Below are 23,514 nucleotides of genomic sequence, written 5' to 3'. Positions count from 1 at the left end.
TCTGCCCCCCGAGAGGAGAGCTGTTGAGTCTCTGAGCTCACTTCCTCTTCCGCCCAGCATTCTGCTCCTCCCACCTACGTTCTAACCTATCAGGGCAAGCATCTTCTTTATTTAATCAACCAATGACCTTCCTCCATCAAGGGAGGGAGGGAGAGAGAGAGAGAGAGAGAGAGAGAGAGAGAGAGAGAGAGAGAGAGAGAGATATGATAGAGGGAGAAGCCAACTCTTGGAACTTGGTTGGCTTCATGAGATCCCCATGTCAGCGAATTTAGGCTGGTCCAAGCGCCCACCTGTAGAGCCCTGGAGGCCACGCGGTCCATGATGGTGGCCCGCTCCAGGCTGCCCTCCTCCAGTTCCCGAAGGTAGACTTCATAGAGTTCCTCCAGGTGCCGGGGAATCTCCAGATTGAAGTCTGTATGTGAGGGAAGGGGAGCTGAGAGCTCGGCATGGTCCCCTGGTCCCTCAAACAATGCTCCAGGCCCGTGCTGGGCTGGCCCTACCGTCGATGATCTGCCGCTGTCCCTGAATAATCTCCTCGCAGAGGCTGCGGTGCTGCTCCAGGCGGCGCACGGCCTCGCGGCGGTGGCGCAGAGCACTGTCACGGAGCAGAGCGTGCGACTGCATCTCGGTGTTTTCCACCTCCAGCTCGTGCACGCGGCACAGCAGGCTGAGCACTTCGCGTTGCTCCTCGGAGCCTATGCGCCGAGGCAGCGTCTCTTCCAGGCGCCGGCCCCGCGCTCGCAGCTCCCGGCAGCGCTGCTCCAGCGCTAGCTGCGGGGACCGCGGCACAGGTCAGCGCTAGGCTAGTCCCACCTGCCCAGCCAGGCCCTGGCCTCAGGCCTTCTGAGGGACGCTCCAGACCCAGACCAGCCCTCAAATAGTCTCGCAAACTATTCGGCACCTGTGTGCCCACTTGATTCAACCATGCCCTTTTGTTTCCACCAAAGAAGGTTAAAAAAAAATCTGTTATTATATTGACTACCATGTCCTTAGTCTTTGTATTATGCCAAGCATTAACTTAGAACTGTCTCCAGAGACTCCATTCGGGCACCATCATGGGCCCTCCCATTTTAGAAGTATGAGACACACAGAGATGTAGAAACTCAGCAAGGTCACCCAGGATTTGTGGCTTGAGCTCTCTGGTCTCCGCCCCTCCTCTTGACCACACCCCCGCCCCCAAACCACCCCTCTACCCCACCCCGTATACCTTCTGCTTGCGCAGCTTCTTCTGTTCGCCCACCAGGGCGGCGATGTTTTCCCGAGCTGACGCCACCTCTGGTGGCTCCAGGTTATCCGGCTCATCTCCTGTGTCTGAGTCCTTCTCGCTGTCGTCTTTGGTGTAGGATTCCTTCCTTCGCTCCTCCCGCCACTTGAGAGCCCGACGTGACTTCTCATGCTCCCAGCTGCCAGCCGTCCCCGCCAAGAGAGAAATACACACAAGATTCGGCTCAAGGGGCAGGGCATTGTGTTTCTATGTTCCAGGCTCCTCCCTCCATGACAAACCTGAATCTGGGGTGGGGCTGGAGGGTCCCGGGTCAGGGAAAGCATACCCCGCGATGGTGAGTAGGTGCCGGGAGGTGTCAATCTGGACTTCCATGGCCTGGTTCTCCAGCTCCAGCAGGCGCCGCCGTACATCCATCTGCTCGTGGAAGGCGCCGATGAGCTGCTCCCGAAGCTGTCCCATCTCCGCCTGCCCTTCCTGCCCGCTGTGTAGCTGTACCTCAGCTGAGGAGTGGGAGTGGAGTCGGCACAGGGGCCAGCCCAAGCTGACCCGGGGCTCTGTCCCCCAGTTTCTTCCTAGACCACCGCTTCCACTTCCAGCTTCTTAGATTCCTCTCCTTACACACACACACACACACACACACACACACACACACACACACCCTCCCATAATGCATCTTCAGACTGCAGCCCCACGACTCTTGCTCTTCCACACAAACTAAGATTGTGCTAGCCCTCACAGCATCCTTGTGTCGACTACAAAAGGGTATCCCTGTTTCTCTGCTATCTTTTGGGAAACCAAAGCCTCAGTGAGTGGTGCCTTCTGGGCCCCACAGGGCAGCTCCCATGTAATTTCCTCAGACCATCCCATTCCATCTACAGCTCTGCAAAATAGAGGTGTGGTCCCATATCACAGGGGACGGCTCCAGGGCCGCTCAGCCAGAGGAGCCAGGGTTAGAACCTCATAAGGCCGCCTGGAGAGGGGTGTTGAGAGATGCTCTCACCTCCAGACCTGCAGGGGCATGTGCATACCTTGGATATGGCGAATGTCACCCCGGTCCAGGCGGCCCCGGGCCTGGCCCCGCCCCGCCTGCTGGTCGATCTTGCACTTGAGTCTCTGGATCTCGCCTCGCAGGTCCGCGATGATGCTGGTGTACTGAGCGATGTGGTAGGAGACGTTGAGCAGGTTCTGCTTCACCTGTCGGGAGCCCAGGATGAGGGATGAGGGGGTATGGCCTCCCCAGGAGCCAGGCCTGCCTGTGGGATCCGCCTTTCTCTTTTCTCTCCTTTGCCAGTCCTTTTCAGTGACAGCAATGTCTGTCCTCTTTGCCTCCAATCCCCACAGCCTCCTATCATTTCTGCGTGCCTCTGTTAGACCTGTAACCCTAAAGTTCCAAGCCTACTCTTCAACCTCAGTGGCTCCCTACTGCCTAAGGAGCTCATTCCTTCACAGGGTATTGAAATCTTGCCCCTTGGATTCTTTTCTCTCCCTGCCCCCAGATTTTATCTTTTACTTTATGTGTATGCGTGTGCGTCTGTGCGTGTGCGCATGGGTGCCTGAAGAAGGGGTAAGGTCCCCTGGGACTGGAACTCTAGGCAATTGTTAAATGCCCGATGTGGGTGCTGGGATCTGAACTCAGGTCCTCTGGAAGATCAGCAAGCTCTCTGAACCATTAAACCATCACTCGGGCCCCGAGATTTTCTTTTTCTTTTTGGACTCTGTTTCTGTGTGAGTGCCCTGTTCTAGCCAGGCAATTCTGCTGGTCTCTCCATACCCACGACAGCCAGCTCATTCCTACTTCTCCTTTCCCTCGCTTGCCTTGGCACCTACTGTTAGCATCAATTAAATAATTACTTGCTTTTAAAAAAAAACATAGGTCTCATGTAGCCCAGGTTAGCCTTGAACTCATTGTGTAACCGAGGATGACCTTGAACTCCTGATTCTCCTGTGTCTGCCCTCTAATACTGGGCTGCAGTATTCACTATAATCATGTAGCCTGTCTCCCTGAAGTTCCTGGAGGCTGCATGACAATGTCGGGGGGAGTTGTAGGTATTGGAAGACGGCTCATTCAAAATCAGTCATTCTTCCCCCGATACCCATGCAGGCTAAGATTGACTTCCTGGCCAGGGGACATGAGTTTGACCGTGAACTTGGAAGCCAGGTAGACTCAGCTCCTGTAGCGCTGTCCTCAACTAGCTTTGAAGTCATTTAATGTCCGTCAGCTTCCTTATCCTAAACTGTATGGTAGGGAAGCAGTAACTCCTGCCTGGTTCTGAGGTCAAACGGGACAGTGGGTGACGGCGCTCAGAGTGGCACTAGGTTAAGGGAGCCTTTTATCGTGACTATGGTGATGACATGCTTTGGACATACAGAGGACTGAGTAACCTCTGAAGAGGCAGGGAAGGTAGAAGGATGGGATGGGGGCAAGCCTGGAGTGAGAGGCAGAAGAGGGTCTTTGGGGAACAAGGGCTCCAGGCAGGCTGGGGCTGGGGATGCAGGCAATAGGGCTTGGGGTGGTGTTGGCCTGGCTAACGAGGTCAGTGCAGAAAGAGAGGCGTGGCTGGCAAGAATCCTCGCAGGACCTCAAATCTCAGTCCAGGAGGGTGTGCCTTGGGGGTAGTCCAAGGGTCCTCACCCGAGTCCTAATATTCTTGGCTCGGCCAGCGTAGGTCAGGGTATTCCGGGACTCCTCAAAGGCAGTGCTCGCTGGACTGATGTGGGCGATCATCACTGTGCGGCTGTTCCCCCCTAGTGAGTCCTGCGGGGACAGGGATGTGACGTGCTGGAGGCCACTTCCCCCAGAGGCTCCCCAAGGCTGTGTGCCACACCTTCCCTGTGTGTACACACATGTACACAACACAGACAGAGGCATGCATGCATGCACACACGACATGAACACGTGCATATAGTGGTGCTCATTTTCAATTATCCCCACTGCCCTGGCTTGTGGACGTGGTCCTCATGACAGGTCCTCGTGACAGGTCCTTGTGACAAGCCACAGGCCTCAGCTGGGATCTTGTTTTCAGAGCTCACAAAGTTTAAGCCGGCAGGGAAATTCCTTAACCTGTCTGTGCCTCAGTTTCCTTATCTGTAAATGTAATCCTCCCAACTCACAAAGCCGCCGGGGAGGTTTTAGCCCTGGTGGGAAGAAGCCCTTGAACCCAGCAAGGCTTGGGAACTTGTTGATATTGTGTTTGTAACTGAAGGCAAAGAGTGGCCATGCCATGAGTAAGTGGCCCCAAAATGCAGCTTCATTGGCTATAAGGCTGACCATCACAAAGGCCCCCAATCTAGGTTCTCTTTGACTCATAGCCCTGGGAGGAGATCCTGGCACAGCTCTTCTTCACTCTCTACCTGTGCTTTGGTGAGAATTGCCAGAAATATAGATAGCACCTGCTTGTAATCAAATTTCAGATAAACAGTGAACATGGACTGTTTCAGCTTAAGGGAGCCTCAAACATTGCATGAGGCATTACTGATGCATAATGAACTTGGTGATTCATCTGAAATCCGAGAGGGAATAGCTGTACATTGTTTATATTTGGTCTGGCAGGCCCACTCTTGATGTCAGCGCCCAGGCCCAGCTTGTTCTGGTACCTTCAGGAGCCGGGTGAGCTTACTGTCCCGATAGTTGATGTACTTATTGCCACCCTTATCGCTCAGCGCGTTGATGCAGTTGCCCAGGGCCAGCAGAGAGCGGTTGATGTGGGCTCCCTCCTTCATGCGCTGTCCCCGGTTCTGTGTCTGGGGAGACAGCAGGGGATATGACTATAGCCTTGTGGGATAACCTACTGAAGTTTCACTCAGCTACCCAACAACACCCCAATGACTCTGGTTGTAGACCATGGCTTCGCTCCTGAGGTCCCCGAAGGTAGAGGTGTCATGGCAGGGAAGGAGGCTTTGCTCTTCCCTCTCCTCATCCTCTTCCCTGAGCAGCCCATCCCTTCAAGATGTCAGGTCCATTGCTCAGCCCCTCACTCTGGGGACGCCATTTGTATCCTGACATCTTTGAGACACCCTACTTTTCCAACTGCCCCATCCAGTTAACCTCTCCTTGACATCCTTCCTCTTCCAAAATCTGGCCTCCCCTGGAGGGCCATCACCCCTGCCAATCAATCGCTTCTCTCTGGGGACCCCTCACTCCACTGTGTCATTGGAGCAGGCCTCACCTGGGAGGCACGCTCGGAGCCGGCCAGGTCAATCATGAACAGGCGGCCTTGCCGCACCTCCTGCAGGATGTTCTTGACCCGGCTGCGCTGGCGCACTGCCACCTGCAGCACTGCGTGCGAGCGGGAGGACGTCTGATTGGCAGCTGTGGGCTCCTGGGTCCTCTGCCGGTTCCCCTTCATCAGCAGCTGCATAATCTGGCAAGGAGAGATGCAGGTGACTGTTGGGAGCCCTGTAGAGAGGAGCCTGAGCTTGGAGAGGTCCAACCTATTAGCTTCCCAGGGTGGGCTAGGAGGCCTGGACAGTTCTCTCTGGACAGGTCTCTGTGTAAATGGAGAAACGGTATGGCCTGTCTACTTACTAGGGTGAGGGTGTTAGGGCATGACGGGTGATGTGACTTCCCCTGCCACTACTCAGGGTATCTCTCTCCCAGGAGCTCCCTGGCTTTGGTCCCTAGCCAGTTGTTGTCCCTAGCCTGATGGTCCTGCCCACAGTCCCTAGCCAGTTGTTGTAGACTTACCTCTTTGGCATTGATGGTGGACACTTCAGTGATTCCGGCCACCTGGATCACTCCTTTGGAGTCCTCCCGCAGCTCCAGGTACCCCAGGGCGGGGTTCAGCAGGTCCCGGATCATCTCATTGTAGATCTGATGGGACAGTGAGAAAGGGGGAGGGAGATGAAGGAGCAGTCATGGGGTCCCCTCCACCCTAAGAGAAGGACTACATGCTTCTGTTTGCTGGAGCCCAGGCCCCGTGTATGAGAGAAGTCCTAGCTGGGGGAACTGCTCCCTCTCCATGATGGTAGAGGCTTCCAAGTCAATGTTGCAGGGGGTTTCGGAACCCCCCCCCCCCGCGAGGCTCCCCCTTGCAGTCTTGGGCTGGACACAGGGACCTGATCCCTGGTCAGATGAGGGAGCTCAGCTTGTTGCTGGGCAACCTTCAGGCTGCTTCTGATGCTGTGTTGTCCTCCTCCCCCCAAACAAGACAAGCCCAGCTGGCTGAGCAAACACCTGCTGGCTGCTCCCCTCACCATTCCTTCTGAGCCAGCACCCTGGAGATTATCAGCTCTCAGAGGAGCCAGATGGAGGCTGGCTTGTTGGCTCAGATTACGCCCCCACCCACCCCGACTTCTGTGATCATCTCTCAACTCATGAAGTCCTTAATGGGAAAATGTTTGCTTAAGGCCGGGGTTCTCAACCTTCTTGATGCTGCGACCCTTTACTACAGTTCCTCATGTTGTAGTCACAGCCCCACCATAAAATTAGTTTTGTTGCTACTTCATAATTGTAATTTTTGCTACTGTTATTATAATGTAATATCTAATACCTAAATGTATATCTATCTGGATGTATATTATTGTATGTGTATATATGTGTATTATATATGTATATGTATGTTATTATCATGTGAAAGCATTGTTTGATCCCCAAAGGGTCATGACCCACAGTTTGAGAACCACTGGTTTACTGGTTTAAACACTGGCCTCAAAGTATTAGGACAAGGTGAGCTTTTTTTTTTTTTTTTTGGTTTTTTGAAACAGGGTTTTTCTGTAGCCTTGGAGTCTGTCCTGGAACTAGCTCCTGTAGACCAGGCTGGCCTCGAACTCACAGAGATCCACCTGCCTCTGCTTTCCGAGTGCTGGGATTAAAGGTGTGTGCCACCACAGCCTGGCTGCAAGGTGAGCTTTTGAGAATGGTAGCCCAACTGCCTGCTGCCCAGGTTACTGTGAAGTGCAATACCACATTGTAGTCACAGCGTCCCAAGTTGGCATCCCTGCTCTGTCATCACTGTGTTCCACAAAGACAGTTGTCTAACTTCTCCGTGTCTCTGTTTTTTGTTTTTTGTTTTTGAGACAGGGTTTCTCTGTACAGCTCTGGCTGTCCTGGAACTTGTTCTGTAGGCCAGGCTGACCTTGGACTCAGAGACTGGCCTGCCTCTGTCCTCTGAGTGCTGGGATTGAAGGCGTGCGCCACCATGCCTGACTCTTGAGTCTTAACTTTTATCAAGTGGGGCTAATGCTATAGATGTGGGGTGGGGAGCAGGCATATTGAGCACCCCAGTATTGAACTGCCAGGGACTGGCTCTAGGGAGGTGCCATCCTATCTTCTAAGCCTCCTAGCCACGCTTGGTGGGGACTTACCTCCAGGTAGGACATGGACACCTCATATTCCATGTCATTGCTGGTCTCCTCAATGGCTCGGAACAGGTCATTCAGGGTCCGAACATAGATGCCTGGCTCATGGTCAGTGCCCAGCATGGTGTAGGTCTTCCCACAGCCTGGATTGGACAAGTTGGTGGTCGGTAGGGCAGGGGCCAGGCGGGGGTGAAGCAGGGGTGAAGCCTTATTGGGGAGCTATTTCTGGAAACCCGAGCTGTCCGTGAGGATGCACCCTCCCAGACGGCTGAGGAGTTGGGGTCTTTGTGGCAGGAGGCTTCTGGGCGAGGCAAGGTTTGGACCATTCCCATGCTCCATTCCTGACCCTACTCAGGATGGAGGGTGAAGTACTTGGCTCTCAGGGGAGACAATAAGGGTGCTGCAGCCCTTGTCTGTGCCCGAGTTTCCTCCTCACCTGTAGGGCCATAGGCAAACACAGTGGCATTGTACCCAGAGATGACACCCTCAATGAGGCTCTTGGTGGTGGCCTGATACACCATCTCCTACAGGGGAGAAGAGACTTGTTGGGGGTCTGAGACAGGACAAGGGCAAGATGCAGGTGCCCCCACGCAGGTCCTGGCTTTGAAGAGGTGAAGTGTTTGTCCCTGGACTCCCAAGTTAGAGGTAGCTGAGTGGAGGCAGTGGAGGAAGGGAGGCTCTGCTTACACCCCTCAGGGGAGACACCAGCCTGCAAGAGGACTCAGGACACCGGAGAAGCCTCCTTTGCAGGTGGCTCCCCCACCCCCACCTCCGCTCTGAGGGTGCAGAGTCAGCTCCTGAGAGCATCCAGAAGATGGGCGAGATGGGATCCCTAGGAGGGTGTCAGTTTTCTTGAGTCTGTCCCACACACCTGCTCTCTCCATACCAGATGGGGTTCACAGTCCCAGCCCACAGAGGCCAGCTGTGGAGCAGCGCATGCGGCTACGCTATGCAAGTTGGCACGTGAGTGCTAACCACAAGTGTTTCTACAGAAAGCCAGTGTGCAGTCTTGCAGGTGCACAGGTGTCATGTGGTGTCAGACGGTGCAAATGTTCAGGTGAGAGGCCGTGTAAATACGTGTAGACTTTTACAAACGGGCAAAGTTCCAGAAAGTGGATCATTGAGTGAATATTGGAGAAAAGGTGAGCAGGGTCCCCTGAGAATCCTTCCTGGCAGGGCGAAGTGTAGATGGGATTTTTCCTGTGTTTCCAGACCAGGCACCCCCTCACCTGGGTGGCAGTGAAGTCAAAGGCCACGTCGAATAGGTACGACTTCTCCCGGGACCGGTGTGCCCGCAGGATGTCGTCAGGGTCCTCCATTGGGTCCATGAGAACCACCATCTGCAAATGTTCCCGAGGAGGAAGACCACAGTCACCTGGAGTCCCCACCGCGTGCAGACCTCTCCCGGCACTATCTGCTCTCTGGGCTTCGGTCTGGGTGCTTGGGAGACAAAGCCTCCTTGGTGATGAGTGACTGTCCCCTGAAGATGGCGCTATCCCAAGGCAGCAGAGAATGGTGTGTATGTGTGTGTATGTGTGTGAGGGGGCTGGGATCTACAGGGAACCCCGGATCCAAGGCCTCTTCCACTAACCACAGTGCCACTTCCTGTGCTGCCTTTACCCAAGGAGGAACAGCAACACCGCTGGTTGTCATGACACATCTTTTGTGACAAGATTCACTTTGCCCACAACACTCCCATCTCTACCGCAGCTTCGCTTTATCCCACTTCAGGAGCAGCACGGCTCGTGCTTCCACCGGAGAGTGAGGGATTTAGAGCCCAGAGGCCCTTTCCAGGCTACGCACTAGCCTGTGGAGCCAGGCTACGCACTAGCCTGTGGAGCCAGGCTACGCACTAGCCTGTGGAGCCAGGCTACGCACTAGCCTGTGGAGCCAGGCTACGCACTAGCCTGTGGAGGGACAGAACTCAGAACCCAGGGCCTGGGTTCCAAACCACAAGATTCTTTCTTTCCCTCCTCCCCGCGAGACAGGGTTTCTTTGTATAGCTCTGGCTATCCTAAACTTGCTCAGTAGACCAAGGTGGCCTTGAACTCAGAGGTCCATCTGCCTCTGCCTTCCAAGTGTTGTGATTAAAGGCAGGCACCACCACCACTATCTTGCAAAACCAGCAGACGTAACCACATCTCTGTAGCTCTGTGGCTCTTGGACCCTGCGTGGTCCTCCATGACCAGCTTCCACTGTAGGATAAGGCAGGCAAAGAGCTGTTGACAGCTGGGTGACATGTGAAAAGAGCAGGTGGCCTTGAGTCCCTCCTGTGTGAACTTAAAATAACTGCATCCCTGGCCAGGACCTGGGATTAGAGAGAGAGAGAGAGAGAGAGAGAGAGAGAGAGAGAGAGAGAGAGAGAGAGAGACTGACTACAGGACCCTAGCCTGGGGTTCCACCGGTGCCTGGAGTGCTGGGGTAGCTGTACTCTATGTATGTGTGTGTGCACATGCATTTCGGCATAGAACGGGGCTGGCAGTATTCCTCCCATGTTCTAAGAACAATCTCTGAGCCCACTCCTCTCTGCCCAGGCATCTGCCCAGGTCCCAGTGTGCTGAGCTTTGCTGAGGGCTCTGAGCAGGAATACAGGCAAACGGCTCAGTTCTTGCTGGGGTTCCTGGTCTAGGGTAGGGTTTGAGATAGGAAACGTCAGAAAACACTCAAGTACTCTAGGGGGTATCTGAGTTTCAGGGGAGGACACAGGGACAAAGGGAGTAGGCGTATAAGGTGATACTAGGGACGCACTCTGAATCCTAGCCTTACCTCTTATTAGCAGAGTGACCTCATGTCTGCATGAGGATCTGCCTGAGCCTTAGTCCCCTCCCCAGGGGAGGAAATGGTGGTGTAATCTCCTTCAGGGCTGTACAGAGCCCATGAGACAAAGTGTGTAAGACACGTCGAGCCTCAGGGATCCTCTCTCAAAGAGTCATGAAGAGGGAGCGTGGGCACGGAGGCAGGCAATGGGACGTCACCAACTGCCCTACCCCAAGACCCTGCTATCAAACGTAGGGTGGTAAAAATGAAACAAACAGAAGACAGGCTGAGAGTGGCAACATCGGCGGCTCCCTTACACAACATTGGTGCCCCCTGAGAGATGCCTGGCACCTGGAGTGCTGGGCATGGTTCCCTAGACACCAGGCTCTGCCAGACAGCCAGGGGAGATAAGCCGTCCCATGGTCCTTACTTAATGAGGTGGGGCTGCTCCCAGGGGCTAGATGGTGGCTGGCCTCAGAATCCACCCTCTACTGGGAGTGGGGGCAAGGAGGGCAGAGGGGGCACCTTCACTCCCAGTGCACACTGCCAATCACTCCTGGTGCACACCAACATTCGAACTTAGGGCACACTAAAAAGCCTTGTTTGTTTATTTCTTTATTTTTTCTTCAAGACAGGGTCTTGTCTGTAGCGCTGCTAACTTTGACCTTAGGGCAATCCTCCTGCCTCAGCCTCCTGAGCGCTGGGATGACAGGCATACACCACCACACTCAACCAACACCAGGTCTTTACTGAGCCCCTCAACGTGAATTTCTCATTATTACTCTCGACCTGGCATCTCGTGGCTTGGAAACGGCAGAGGCAGAGTGGGGGATTCTGGTCACTTGGCTCTCAGGGTGGTACCAGCTCATCCTCTGAAACTTCCCTAACCTCTCCTGCTTCCTCTGCTGCCACAGGGTCTTGTGGGGCGCCTTGGCAGTTTCCATGGTCTACGTTGCCCGACAGCCCCCCAACCCCCACCCACCACTACTCCCACATGGGTTCTGGGTGCTCATTCCGCCTTAGGGAACATGATGGTAAGTCCTCACAGGGGTCAAGAGGGAAGGGAGCTGGCTGGTGCAGGCCAATTAGGAGAAGGCGGAGACAGTAGCTATGCCCCACTCCACCTTTCACAGGGATAAGTAGGACAGCCGAGACTCATGACTATTCCAAAGGCCTTGTGAATAGGCCAGGCATGGAGAGCCATCCAGAGGCAGCGGAGGTTGGTAATGAGGGTGAAGATGAGGCTGCATGAGTCCAGCCTATATGTTCAAGTGAACCCAGGAGCTTAGGAGGTCCTCAGTGGACCCCTCAAGTCCTCCAGTAAGGCCTGAGGATTTAGGAGGACAAGGGCCTTGGGATTCCCAGCAGACTCCTCTCTACATTTCATATCCTGGGATCACCCCCAACACACACACACACACACACACACACGCACGCACGCACGCACGCACGCACGCACGCACGCACTCACGCACTCACGCACATGCACACCGCGCATGCGATACCTGGAGCAACCTGCACCTGGGCTCTCTGAACTCCCCTGACAAACCTCAGACAACTGCAGGGCCCCTTCTGTGGTTCTCCAGGGGAGGGTGACTCCCCAGGAGACAGAAGTCTCTGTGAATCAGACGGGGCTGCAGGTGAGTTAGCTAGAGGGAAGGATCACAGACAGGCTGGGTGGGGCCTTTGGGTAGGGAAAGACCACCAACATGACCTCTCCTAGGTGGCCAAAGGCTGGAAGCCACTGTAAGCTCAGGGCTTGCACTGTTCCCTAGGGACTCACCTGCCCTCAGCCACCAGCCTCTCCTCAGGGCATCAGCCCCAGAACCCTCCAAGCCCCCCCCGCCCAGTAGGGTCTGATCCCTGTCCCAGGCTATCAACAGCTTGAGCCCCGCTCAGACTTCAGACCCAGATGAAGACAAACCCTGGCTCTGGGGACCCTGGCATGGGTCCCCAAGGGCTGCAACAGGAGCAGGGCCAGCTATAAGAACTTTCATCTTGGAGACTGGGGTTCCCCTGGACACAGAGCCTCAAGGGGCTTTGGATGGGGAGAGCAAACAGTATGTGGTGTCACCCACCATAACAGATGGCCTCGGTATGACTTTCAGACATTGCCAAGTTCACCTGGACACCCAGTTTCTTTGATGTTGGAAAGCTCCTATATCAGAGCACTGTCACCCCACCTGTCACCCTCAATCCCCCTTAATGAGGGCTTTGTTTGGGCTCCATCTGTCAGGACTCCGGCCCCCATACCAAGCCCCAGAATATCACTGTTGTTCTGGGCCACCGCAGCACACAATGGAGCCCTTGTGCCCCTTGACCAGGTGAAGCAAGGCTGAGCCGATGAGGACTGGGCAGGGAGCCTGGGCTGCCACGGAGACCGGCTTGGGGTGTTTGGACCAGTGTAACTCATTTGAGAAGCCCCTACAGTGTGTACCCCAGACATGGGAAAGGCCTTAGAGAAACTGAAAGATGAGGCCTGGAGTCCTGCACCTGAGACTCTCAGATTCAGAACTAGGAGAGAGCTGGTGTAGAGAGGAGAGACCCCCAAATCCATCCAGCCCTGCCAGGACAGAAAGACAGCCTGGAAGGGATGACATTGGTGTTGTATTTTCAAGAATGAGCAGGAGACAGTCAAGAGAGGTGGCAGGGTCGGGGGGAGGTGGAAGAAGAACATTCTAGAGAAAAACATGAGCAAGCAAAGATGAGATGGCAGACATGGTCTTTGGTCTTTAGGGAGAAATGCAGGTTGGAAGGAAAGCCTGGCGTTTCGCCTTTGGTCTTCCTCGCTGGGCATCCTCACAGTCAGACCCCGGGCCTGCTGTGAGCACACAATGGCCCTCTGAACGTCACCCTGACTAGTACACAGCATATGCCTGAGGACGTTTGCCAAAGAAGGCTGCCTTTGGAAGCGGTTTGGGGTGTTCTGGGCACCTTGCTAATGGCTTGGCATGTGCGTTCTCATTTTCTATGGCTTTCTTTCTTTCCAGACAGGGTTTTTCTGTATAGTTCTAGTTGTCCTGGAACTCACTAAGTAGACCAGGATGGCCTTGAACTCAGAGATCCCCCTGCTTCTGCCTCCCAAGTGCTGGGATCAAAGGCGTGCGCCACCACCACCACCCAGCACCACTATACTCTTAGCGTGACCTCATCCTCACTTAGGTAACCACATCAATGGGTATGTATTTCCTTAAAAGCCCTGACTAAGGTCCTGGGGTTAGGACTCCAACATTTGAATCTGGGGTGGAGATGGAGAGCACAATTAACCCCTAGAAAGTGGGCATTTGCCCTTGACAGCTGCCTGTCCAGTCACTCTCTGGGAGCAACAGGGATGGGCTGAGGGTGAGAAGTCTGGGCCCCGGAACCTAACTACTTTGCATCTAATCCAGTGTGCTCCGCTAAGATCACAATTTAATGTAGTCCACAGCCCAGCCACCGTGAACACCTAGTCACAAAGTGCCAGAGAGCCAAACCTCATGGTTCGTGCCTGCCATCCATGAAGGAGGCAGAGGCAGGAGGATCACAGGAAGTTTGAAGCCAGCCTGGTCTACCTAGGTGGAAGGTGATAGGGAGAGGCAGGGAAGACATGGCCACCTATGAGCCCAGCAGAGGGGTCTGCGCAGCCTTCTGGGTACCAGACCTGTGGGACAATAAACTCACTGAAACCACAGCCCCATGCACTTTCTTACACATTGCAAACTCATGTACAGATCCCTCAAGACAGCTATCCTGCCTCAGAGAAGTGGGTGTGGCCAAAACCCAAAGCACAAAGGTGTGCACGGGCACCAGGGACTCTCTGCTCTTGGCCAGGAGAGTTTACTGAAGACATCGGTGAGAGATGGCAAGGGAAGGAAGTGGCAGCTCACTTCCACATGGGTGAAAGTCAGCCTGAACTTGAATGGTGCTCACCTACACACCATGAAGCTCCCTCTGGGCTCAGCTGCTCTGCAGCCCTTGGGTCTAACTCAGCAGTGGGCCAGGCAGCTCTGGGCCTCCGCAACTAGGTCTTCACTCTGGCCCGGCTCTTAGGTCAATGCAGATGCGATCAGGAATTTTGATTGTTTGTTTGTTTTTGCTTTTTTTTTTTTTTGAGACCAGGTTTCTCTGTGTAGCTTTGGAGCCTGTCCTGGAACTTACTCTGTAGACCAGGCTGGCCTCGAACTCACAGAAATCCTATCTCTGTCTCCTGAGTGCTGGAATTAAAGGCATGCGCCACCACAGCCTGGCTATGATCGGGAATTCTAGATCCATCGCTTGAGGTGCTCCTTTCAGATATCAGAGACAATGCATCATGTGGCCTTGAGCCAGAGACATCACTTTTGTGGGGCCATAAATCTGGCCCAGTTGGAAGTATAGGAGGACTGTCTGGACTTAAGCCATGACACAGGAAGCCACATTGACACTCCGGCCTACTCAGGAAGTCTCAGGTTGCCCCTGGCTTCATCCTCAGTCCAGAGATCCAGGTGCACAGTCCCTTTGACAGGACTGACAGGTGGAAGTAGAACAGAACCCCCATTCTGGGTGACTATCAGACCTGAAAGACTGATTCTGGATTTCTGTGAATGAAGACGCCCATTGCCGGTCACATTTCTAGCTGTAGATGCAGAGACTCATGAGGCCTTAAAAAGAAGACTTTGATGCCAGGATCACCACTGGGCCCATAAGATCACCAAGGCCAGGGCAGCTGCTGAGGGCACAGTTACATCTGGCTGATGTACTAGTCAGGACCCCATCTGATTCCAGGACTCTGAGAACCCCGAGGCTTCAGACAATGGGAGGCGTGACCTAGAAGGTAGTCTAATGTGTCTCTCAGGGAGCCTGCTGATTGCTTTATCACAGACCCCCAAGGAACGCTGATCACAGATTTCCCAGGTACCACCCGGAATCACTTAAAATCTCTGGAGAGGGGCTGGAGAGATGGCTCAGTGGTTAAGAGCATTGCCTGCTCTTCCAAAGGTCCTGAGTTCAATTCCCAGCAACCACATGGTGGCTCACAACCATCTGTAATGAGATCTGGTGCCCTCTTCTGGCCTGCAGACATACACACAGACAGAATATTGTATACATAATAAATAAATAAATATTAAAAAAAAATCCAGCAGGAAAAAAAAATCTCTGGAGAGGTGGGCCCACAAGCCTGCCGAAACAAGCACCCTCTCCTGGTACCCATCCCAGTGTAGGAGCCCTTGCATACTCGTAGCATTATCCACCAGGGCCAAAAGAATCAGAAACAACTCAAATGCCCGTCAACTGCTGAACAGGTAAAGAAGCTATGGTTTGTCTAACCTCTAAAATATGAGCAGTCATGAAAAAGAGCGACGTTCTGATACAAGTTATAATATTCATACACCTTGAAAGCATCATACTAAGGAAATGAAGCCAGACATGAAGAACCAGATATGAAGACTATGATCCAATCACAGGGACATACAATGGGATAGAGAAATGGGAAGCAGTGATGGCCTGGGATGTAGTTAAACTTGTACTACCCCCTGCTCATTACCCACTATGCTCCGCTCTTAGGGATCTACGGAGCCTGGGAGCCTCTATATGGATGGTATGGAGTCTCATAGCCCACCTTGCCCAAGGCAGCAAGCAGGCTAGCTCCAGCTCACCTCTGGGCTAGCTCCAGCTCACCTCTGGAATCTGTTACTTTATACTGTATTTATCTTTCACAATGGATTCCTGGACTCACTTATAATCCTCTCCATAGCTCTTGAGGTAGATGGAACCCAGCTCACTCTCTAGTCCTCTGACAGGTGGCAGAGGCCCCGGGAGTCATTAACAGCCTTCAGGCACCCAGCCAGGAATGACATGGCTGGGCCCCAGGCCCAGCATTGTAGCCTTTCTGCCCCATGTCACCCTCCTTGTGCTTTCCCTGCCCTCACTTGTTCTGTCCCCTCTGCGGGCCTCCTGGAGAGCCCTTGTGTGGCCAGCAGGACCCCAGAAATAGGCAGTTGGACAAGGGCTAATTATGGGATTATACATATAAATCCTACAGATAAACACAGTCTGGGGGGCTGGGAGGAGGCTTTGGGAGGGGTGTGTGGGAGGAGCAGGTGGCTGCTTGTCCGGAGTTCCACCCCTACCTGGGATACTTTCCAGGCCCCTTCTGCTTTCTTGGTTTCCTTGGGAGGTTCTGGCTACAGGATCCATCTTACCCCAGGAGCTGTAAAGGCAGGAGACCCTACCACACCGAGGGCACCCACTGGAAGGCAGCCACGGGGGAGTGAAGAGAGCTTTGGTGTAGAAAATGAACGTGGTGGCAGGCAGGGGTTTACTCAACCCTGGGCCCAGAAGCCACCCCACAGTTCAGCCTTTGAGAAAAGTAACTCTCATGCCCCCTTCCTTAGGACAGGTGCCATGTTTAAGCATGGTGCACAGACCCTATGATGAAGACTCTTCTAATAGAGGCACGAAGACCACCGTCCTGAACTGTACTAGGACTCTGTGATCTCAAGCCTGGAAGTCACTGGAGCTAGCTCCTTGACAAATCCAAGACCAGCTTCAACTTTCCCAGAATCCAGACACACATTGGCCTGCTCTCTGCCTGCCTCCCCTCCTCCCCTTTCCTTCCTTCCTTCCTTCCTTCCTTCCTTCCTTCCTTCCTTCCTTCCTTCCTTCCTTCCTTCTTTCCTTTCTTCTTTCTCCTTTCTTTCCTCCATTTCTTTTTCTATCTGTCTGTCTACCTATCTTTCTTTCTGTTGTTTTAATTTTTAATAAGACAGGGTTTCATCATGCAGCCCAGGCTGGTCTCACGCTTGTTATGTAGCCAAGGATGGCCATGGGCTTCTGATCATCCAGCCTCTACCTCTACCTCTATGTGCCAGTGGTACAGGTGTGCCACCATGTAAGGTTTCTGTGCTGATGGGGATTGAATATACAACATTGTATGAGTTAGGCAAGCACCCTAACAACTAAAATACAGCCCTTGGCTCACCCTGGCCTCTTGATGCTCAGGGACTCTTTGCCTGCTGGCATGCCCTCTTCTGAGAAACCTCATTGCTACAGCCCACCAAGCTCCAGATGACCCCAAAAGGATATGCTGAGTCCTAAGGCAGGCTCAGACCCCTCATAGTGGCTGAAATCAGTGAGTAACTGAGTCCCCTCCACCTCTTCCTCCTTAGAACCCACTGACATGTGGGCTATGGAAATTTGGACTACCTGCTGATGATCAACGAGCTGGCTGAGCTCCTGAGAGGTACGACAGCCTTGGATTCCCTCACTTTGAGATGACACCCACAGAGGAACCCACTCAGCTCCGAGGAGAGACAGGAAGCAAGAAGTAGGACCTATCTACCATGCAAGCCCCTAGGGAGTTGGTTCAGCGAGCCTCTCAGATGGTCCAGGACAGCCAAAGCCCAGGGAGCAATGGAAAGCAGATAAGCATCCTACCTGACCTCTTCTTCAGTGGGGCAGGGCACTGTGCTAGCCACAGGAGCCCAGCCACATCACTATTGCCATTCTGTCCTGGGCTAGCTCCCAGCTCACCCACTGCCCGGCCATCACGCCCTACGATGAAGGGGTGATGAGAAGAAAAGAGAGACAACTGGTCTGTCTGAGTTACAGCCCTGAGCCTTCCTCTGCGCCATGCATCCCTGGAGAGGGACAGATGAACAGCGAGGTTCTGGGAGAGGTATAGGACCAGGGGGATGATCAGAACAGGAGGCAGTGAAGCTTCTCCTCCATGTTGGTTTTTGGATTTCCATGTCTTAAACACCTAGTTGCCATGGCCTGTGTGCCAAGAGACAGCTTACTCAGGAGGCTGTAGCCACTCCCAGGCAGCAGCGACAGGTTCTGGGCCAGGCCCTCCTGTACTAATCCGGTTGGAAGCCTCTGGGGAGCTGAGGGCAGAGTGTGCAGGGGGCGGTGTGGAGAGCCCTGTGCCATTGTGCTTAGACAGCGCTCTAAGAGCCACAGCTGACAAAGAACAGCCTGTCGGGCTGGCCCAGCTCTGGCCTGGTGGGAAGTGCAGCTCCCTGGAGTAGGTTAGAGCCGGGCTGGGTGACCCTCCCTCTGCCCTCGTAGACAGAAGGAGCCAGTGTCTGACAGGCGTGGGTACTTAACAGGGACTGTTCCCATCACTTTGTATTGATCAACCCCCAAGGTGGCCTGGAGCCAGGAACAGCCAAAAGAGACACCATTGTCCCAACCCGTGAACCTGATATCCTCCGAGGGAGATGGACAAATAGGGAGTGGCCTTGTCTAGAAGGAGGTTTCTCCTCCCAAGTGCTCTGCCCCTTCTAGCCGACCCCTCTCAACAGCCAACACAGCAGCTCTGGGGACCTCCTTTTCTACGGACCAGACTGACATCTATGGAGTTCTTCCTGTGCACCAGGCACTGAGCAGACTCAAGCAAAGACCTTCCAAAGAAGTCCTTTTGTGGGGACTAGAAAGACAGCTCAAGCTAGGTGGTGGTGGTGGCACACACCTTTAATCCCAACACTCAGGAGGCAGAGGCAGGCAGATCTCTGGGAGTTCGAGGCCAGCCTGGTATACAGAGTGAGTTCCAGGACAGGCTCCAAAGTTACAGAGAAACCCTGCCTTGGTTCAGTGGGTGGCGAAGTTGCTTGCTACTCAGTCTGATGATCTGAGTTGATCCCAGGGAGCCACAAGTGGGAGAAGACTACCAGTTCCCCAAACTGCCCCTGAACCCCAAACATGCACCATGATATGCATGAATCCGATCCCCAACCCTACTCTTAGGATAAAAATAAAAGTTAAAAAAAAAAAGTCTTGCAGAGTGTTTGCCTAGTGTGCACAGAACCTTGGGTTGAATCCCCAGCATTTCATAACCCGGGAATGGTGGTGCACACACGTAATTTTAGCATTTGGGAAGAAGAGTCAGGAAGAGCAGGTCATCTCTGGCTACAAAGTAAATTCAAAGTCAGTCTGGGTTATGTGAGACACTGTCTCAAACAAACAAACAAACAAACAACATAAAAAAAAAATCACAAACCACTGGAAAAGAAGACATTGGACTGTCTTCCCCACTTAGAGTTGAGGCTCCTGTGCTGTCTACATACATTCTCTCTGCTCCTGTTCACCATATAGGGCTCTTCCAGACACCTCTATTTTCCCAAAGGGTTTTGAGGAAAGGGGCAAAGGAGAAAAATCATTTGGGGCTTCCTGAGCCCAGCCCAAAGGACCCAGCCTAGGGCAGCATCTGAACACAGCCTCTCTCAACTCTGCAGCTTCCACTCAATGCTCCCTGACCCAGAGCCTGTCCCACAGCACAACCAGCGAGCCCAGCACTCAGAGTACCCAGCAATACAGCTCTGGGCACAGGCAAGGGTCACTGTCAGGTTTTTACACCAAACCCATTCCAGTTCCCACTCTAGTACCTGAATTTTGGAATATCTACCCAAACAAACACAAGACAGGCACCTTGGCCACGTTGGCTGAGAGTTTGGTTTGGGCCCTATCTGTGTCACATGTCACCTATGTTACCTCTTATCTCTCTCCTTGAGCGACGCTAGCTTTTCTTACTGACGCGGTTGAACTGCGGCCGCACATCAAGGGTCTTGCACACTGTAAGTCCCTCTGGTTGCAATTTTCCCTCTTGAGATTTCTTTATCATTATCATCATCACCTTATTATTATTATTAATATTATTATTATTATCCTTATTATTATTTTCAAGACAAGGTTTCTCTGTGTAGCCCTAGCTGTCCTGGAACTCACTCTGTAGATCAGGCTGGCTTTAAACTCAGAGATCCGCCTGCCTCTACCTCCTGAGTGCTGGGACTAAAGGCATGCGCCACCACCACCCAGAAAGCTTTCTTCTTTATAACACACTCCAGTTCCAGTTAAGACAGGGTCTTGACTTGAAGTCCAGGGTAGCATGGGATTCCTGATCCTCCTGCCTCAGCCTCACGTGTGTGGGAATTACAGACATCACCATCGCATCTGGCTTCATCATTACTTCTCCTCATCGTGTTCTTTTTCCTTCCGTCCTGTGTGTTTGTATGTCTGTGTGCACGGATGTGGGTATGAGTGCATTGAATGCAGTGTACACGTGGAACTCTAACACTGATATTAACTTCTACTGTGTTCTTCCTGAATCACCCTTCCACCTTCTTGTCCACCCTTCCACATCCTGCACTGAGGCAGGGTCTCTTAATCCATTCCAAAGCTGACAGATACAACTATTCTTGTAGGCTAGCTCACCCTGCCAGTTCCCTGTCTCTGCCTTCCAAGACTGCCACCACGCCCACAAACATTTCTGTGGCATTTTATGTGGGTTCTGGGGATCCAAACTCCCCAGAATTTTGACCACTGAGCTATCTCTCCAGCCTAGGTCCAATGCCCCTTATTCCTCTCCTGGCAACACACCCTCTTTTCCTAGCCCTCTGAGGCTACAAATCCTCATTTGTTTTAATTCTTATCCATGCCTCATCTTCTCTCCCCATGGGAAAACTTCTGCAACACAGGGAGGGTGGGGCTTTTCATGTTGGAGTGCTTTTCCAGTTTCTACCACAGTCCCAGGCATGCTGTAGGTTCTTTGTGAATAATTATTGCCTTATATGCCCTCCCTCATCTTGGTGACATGGACCCGGGGAGCAGATGGTGAAGGACTTTGCCAAACTTGCATGTTCTCGAGATGGGTGTCTGAATACGTACTCTGTGGATAGCAGGTGTCTCAGATGGGAGAGTTTTACACCATGCACACCAAAATATATTCTATGATCCGGACCCACCCTGGCTCCAAATACTTTTAGCTTTCCTTGGGTTGATTTAGGAAGTCTTCCTGGAAGAAGAAACCTTGGTGATGCTTTGGCTAACACACCCAGGGGTGCAGTGAGACACAGAGCTCTTGCTGTCCAGCCAAGTGTGTCAATCAAGCAGAGCAGGCCTCCACCCTGCAGCACCTGGCTGTAGCCCCAAGTACCTGTTCGTCCACCTTGTGAGCGATAAGGGTGGCTCCCTCCTCCAGCTCAGCCACACTGATGGGCCGGACCCTAAGTGCCACCTGGGAGGAAGACAAGAGCCCTGGGTTACAAGGACCACACTTGGCCATGGTGGCAGTGGGGGTTGGGGGATGAGAAGTCTTTGAATTCCTTCCACGACAGTCTTGTGTTCTCCAGTATCCAACCAACTCTGACTCTTTGGTTCTGAAGAAAACTGTGGTTGAGGGTATTGCCTAAGGCAGAACAGCAGGTGCATAGGGTGTCTGGCTGAGTCAGAGTCTATGTCTCTTTTCAAAACCCTGCACCCCAGGAGGAAAACTACACAGACTGCATCAGTCACATGCCTGAATTAAACACTTGCCACTCCCTTGGGCTTAAATCTGGGGCCTTGGGGACCAGGGCCACCTGTCTGCATCTACAAGTGAGGTATGATAGGAAGGGCTTGGAACTTAAGATGGGACCGAGGTCTTCCCCTTGCCACCCTAACAACTTGAGATGCCATCCTAACACTCCTAAGAGAGAGCCACTTAGGGCTTCTTTGCTCTTTATTTCCTGGTCAGTGAGAGAGACGGTGGGTCTTCACCCTATACATGTGTCTCCCAAAAGAACAGAGTTAGGGAGTGGGGAGATTTTTTCTTCCGCTGAACAAAGAGAGGCACCTGCTGGATACTGGGTGGACACAAAAGTTCTCAGTTCATTTTATCCACACAGCCTGTCAGATTGTCCTTATCAGCCTCCTGGCTGGATCTCCTTGTGGGAGGGAGGCCCCTTCTCTAATGACAATGAGCGTTCTGGAGAAAACCCTTTCAAAGAAGACATTCTCACTGCCAGAGAGGGTGCCACAGAGTCTGGGACTGGCCCCTGGGGCTGGGTCCAAGCTTCCCTCTGCAGAAGCAGGTTCCCCACATAGGGGGCATTGTGCTAACATTGCCCTGCCATCTGGCTGCTGCTGCTGCAGGACCATTTCCGCAGATCAAAGGCTAGGGGCTGGGAGAGAGAAATCTCCACCGATCCCCCAAGAACCAAGGCTTCTTCTTGTGGCTTCAGCTTCCACCATTGATAGCCAGGAATCTCTGCCTTTGGTCTCGACCTACCCCTACCCTACCCTGCCATTTTCTCATCCATCACAGGCCAGGAGATCCTGGGGACCATCTAAGTGGCTTCCAACATTCCTTTGAAGTATATGGAGTACTGATTTGGACAGAGCCTGTGCTATATCCTACTCCAGACTTGGTGCTGGTGCTGTTTCAGGGGCTTTTTCCCTTCTATTTGTGGCTTTGCCCTCCTTCAAAGCAAGATCTGGCTGGGTTTAAGCACTTTGGTTCACTAGAGACTCCCAGCTTTCTTCTCAGTCAATAGCTCACGTCTCTTTTGGGTCTTGATCTCTGAGTCTTGGCCCAAAGAAGGCTCTGCTTGGAGAGAGGAAAGTGGGGTCCTAACTTCTCAGTCTCAGGAGGCTTCACCATACCTTCTGGCCACCTGTTCTGTAGAACTTGGGCAAAGTTATTCTGCACAGTCTCAGACTCCTGTCTCTCATATGTCCTTAGTGATCACTATGTGTGAAGTTGTCAGGTCTCAAAATTGGTGAAGGGGACCAAGGAGGAGCTTGATGTGGGGGGGGGGGTCTCACCATGAGTTGCTGGTCCTTGGAGTCACCGCTGTCCTTCATGATTGCGGCAAGTAGAGAGCCTCAGGCCGCGACAGCTGGCATGACCGAGACGCACCTCCACTGTGGTCACCTCCTCGGGTCGCTCTTCCGCCTCCGCTGCCTGACAACCCGAAACCAACAACGCGCCTGCCGCCCCGGCGCTGACCAGGAGGCGGGGCCTGGAGGGCTCGGCCGGCTCCGCCCCGCCCCCTGTGCTCCCCCTCCCCCTGTGCTCGCTCCGCCCCCTGCTCTCGGCCCCCCCCTGACCAGGACGTCTCTACCCAGGACGCCCCTCGGGCTTGCACTGCTGCTACAGCTACTGCAAGCTGGTGCTGAAGCGCTCCGTCAGACAGAGTGGCTCTCCAGCCTCAGCATCCGGGCCTCCTTCCGGCGCAGCGGCGTCCGTTTGGTGGCTCCTCCGCACACACCCGAGCCCAAGCTCGTGGCTCCTGGCTGTGGCCTCTGCGCTCCCGGCATCCGCCTGGCACGCGACTCCCTGGGCAGACGCACCCTTGCCCCTGCGGCCACGATCATCTGCTGCCCTCCTGACTGTTGCTGGGCGTCTCCAGGGCGCTCCCGGCAGCGTCGGGTTTCCAGGAGTGATGCAGACATCGCAGCTGTGGAGGCCAGCGCCTAGGGTGTGGGTGGCTGCACCCATTGTCCAGAGGCAGAGGTTG

At 53.6% G+C, this 23,514-nt stretch overlaps 1 protein-coding gene across 1 annotated transcript in view; it reads right to left on the bottom strand.

Annotated features, from left to right (window-relative positions):
• Positions 1 to 22,942, bottom strand: part of Kif19 (kinesin family member 19) — a 26,786-nt gene extending 3,844 nt beyond the window's left edge. The window contains exons 1-14 of the mRNA XM_005350686.2: positions 22,820 to 22,942; positions 21,171 to 21,251; positions 8,752 to 8,862; positions 7,959 to 8,046; positions 7,529 to 7,665; positions 5,910 to 6,035; positions 5,392 to 5,586; positions 4,820 to 4,966; positions 3,858 to 3,980; positions 2,254 to 2,419; positions 1,551 to 1,725; positions 1,208 to 1,403; positions 501 to 771; positions 291 to 412 (exon numbers count right to left, since the gene is read on the bottom strand). Coding sequence (XP_005350743.1) covers positions 291 to 412; positions 501 to 771; positions 1,208 to 1,403; positions 1,551 to 1,725; positions 2,254 to 2,419; positions 3,858 to 3,980; positions 4,820 to 4,966; positions 5,392 to 5,586; positions 5,910 to 6,035; positions 7,529 to 7,665; positions 7,959 to 8,046; positions 8,752 to 8,862; positions 21,171 to 21,251; positions 22,820 to 22,858 — 1,977 coding nt within the window. The 5' untranslated portion in view covers positions 22,859 to 22,942. The remainder of the gene's footprint in view (positions 1 to 290; positions 413 to 500; positions 772 to 1,207; positions 1,404 to 1,550; positions 1,726 to 2,253; positions 2,420 to 3,857; positions 3,981 to 4,819; positions 4,967 to 5,391; positions 5,587 to 5,909; positions 6,036 to 7,528; positions 7,666 to 7,958; positions 8,047 to 8,751; positions 8,863 to 21,170; positions 21,252 to 22,819) is intronic.
• Between the last annotated feature and the right edge of the window lie 572 nt (positions 22,943 to 23,514).

Source organism: Microtus ochrogaster, chromosome 7, assembly GCF_000317375.1.
Source record: "Microtus ochrogaster isolate Prairie Vole_2 chromosome 7, MicOch1.0, whole genome shotgun sequence".
In the NCBI taxonomy this organism is placed as follows: Eukaryota; Metazoa; Chordata; class Mammalia; order Rodentia; family Cricetidae; genus Microtus; species Microtus ochrogaster.
The sequence above is the reverse complement of the archived record's forward strand: the minus strand, read 5'-3'. Positions and strand labels throughout refer to the sequence as shown.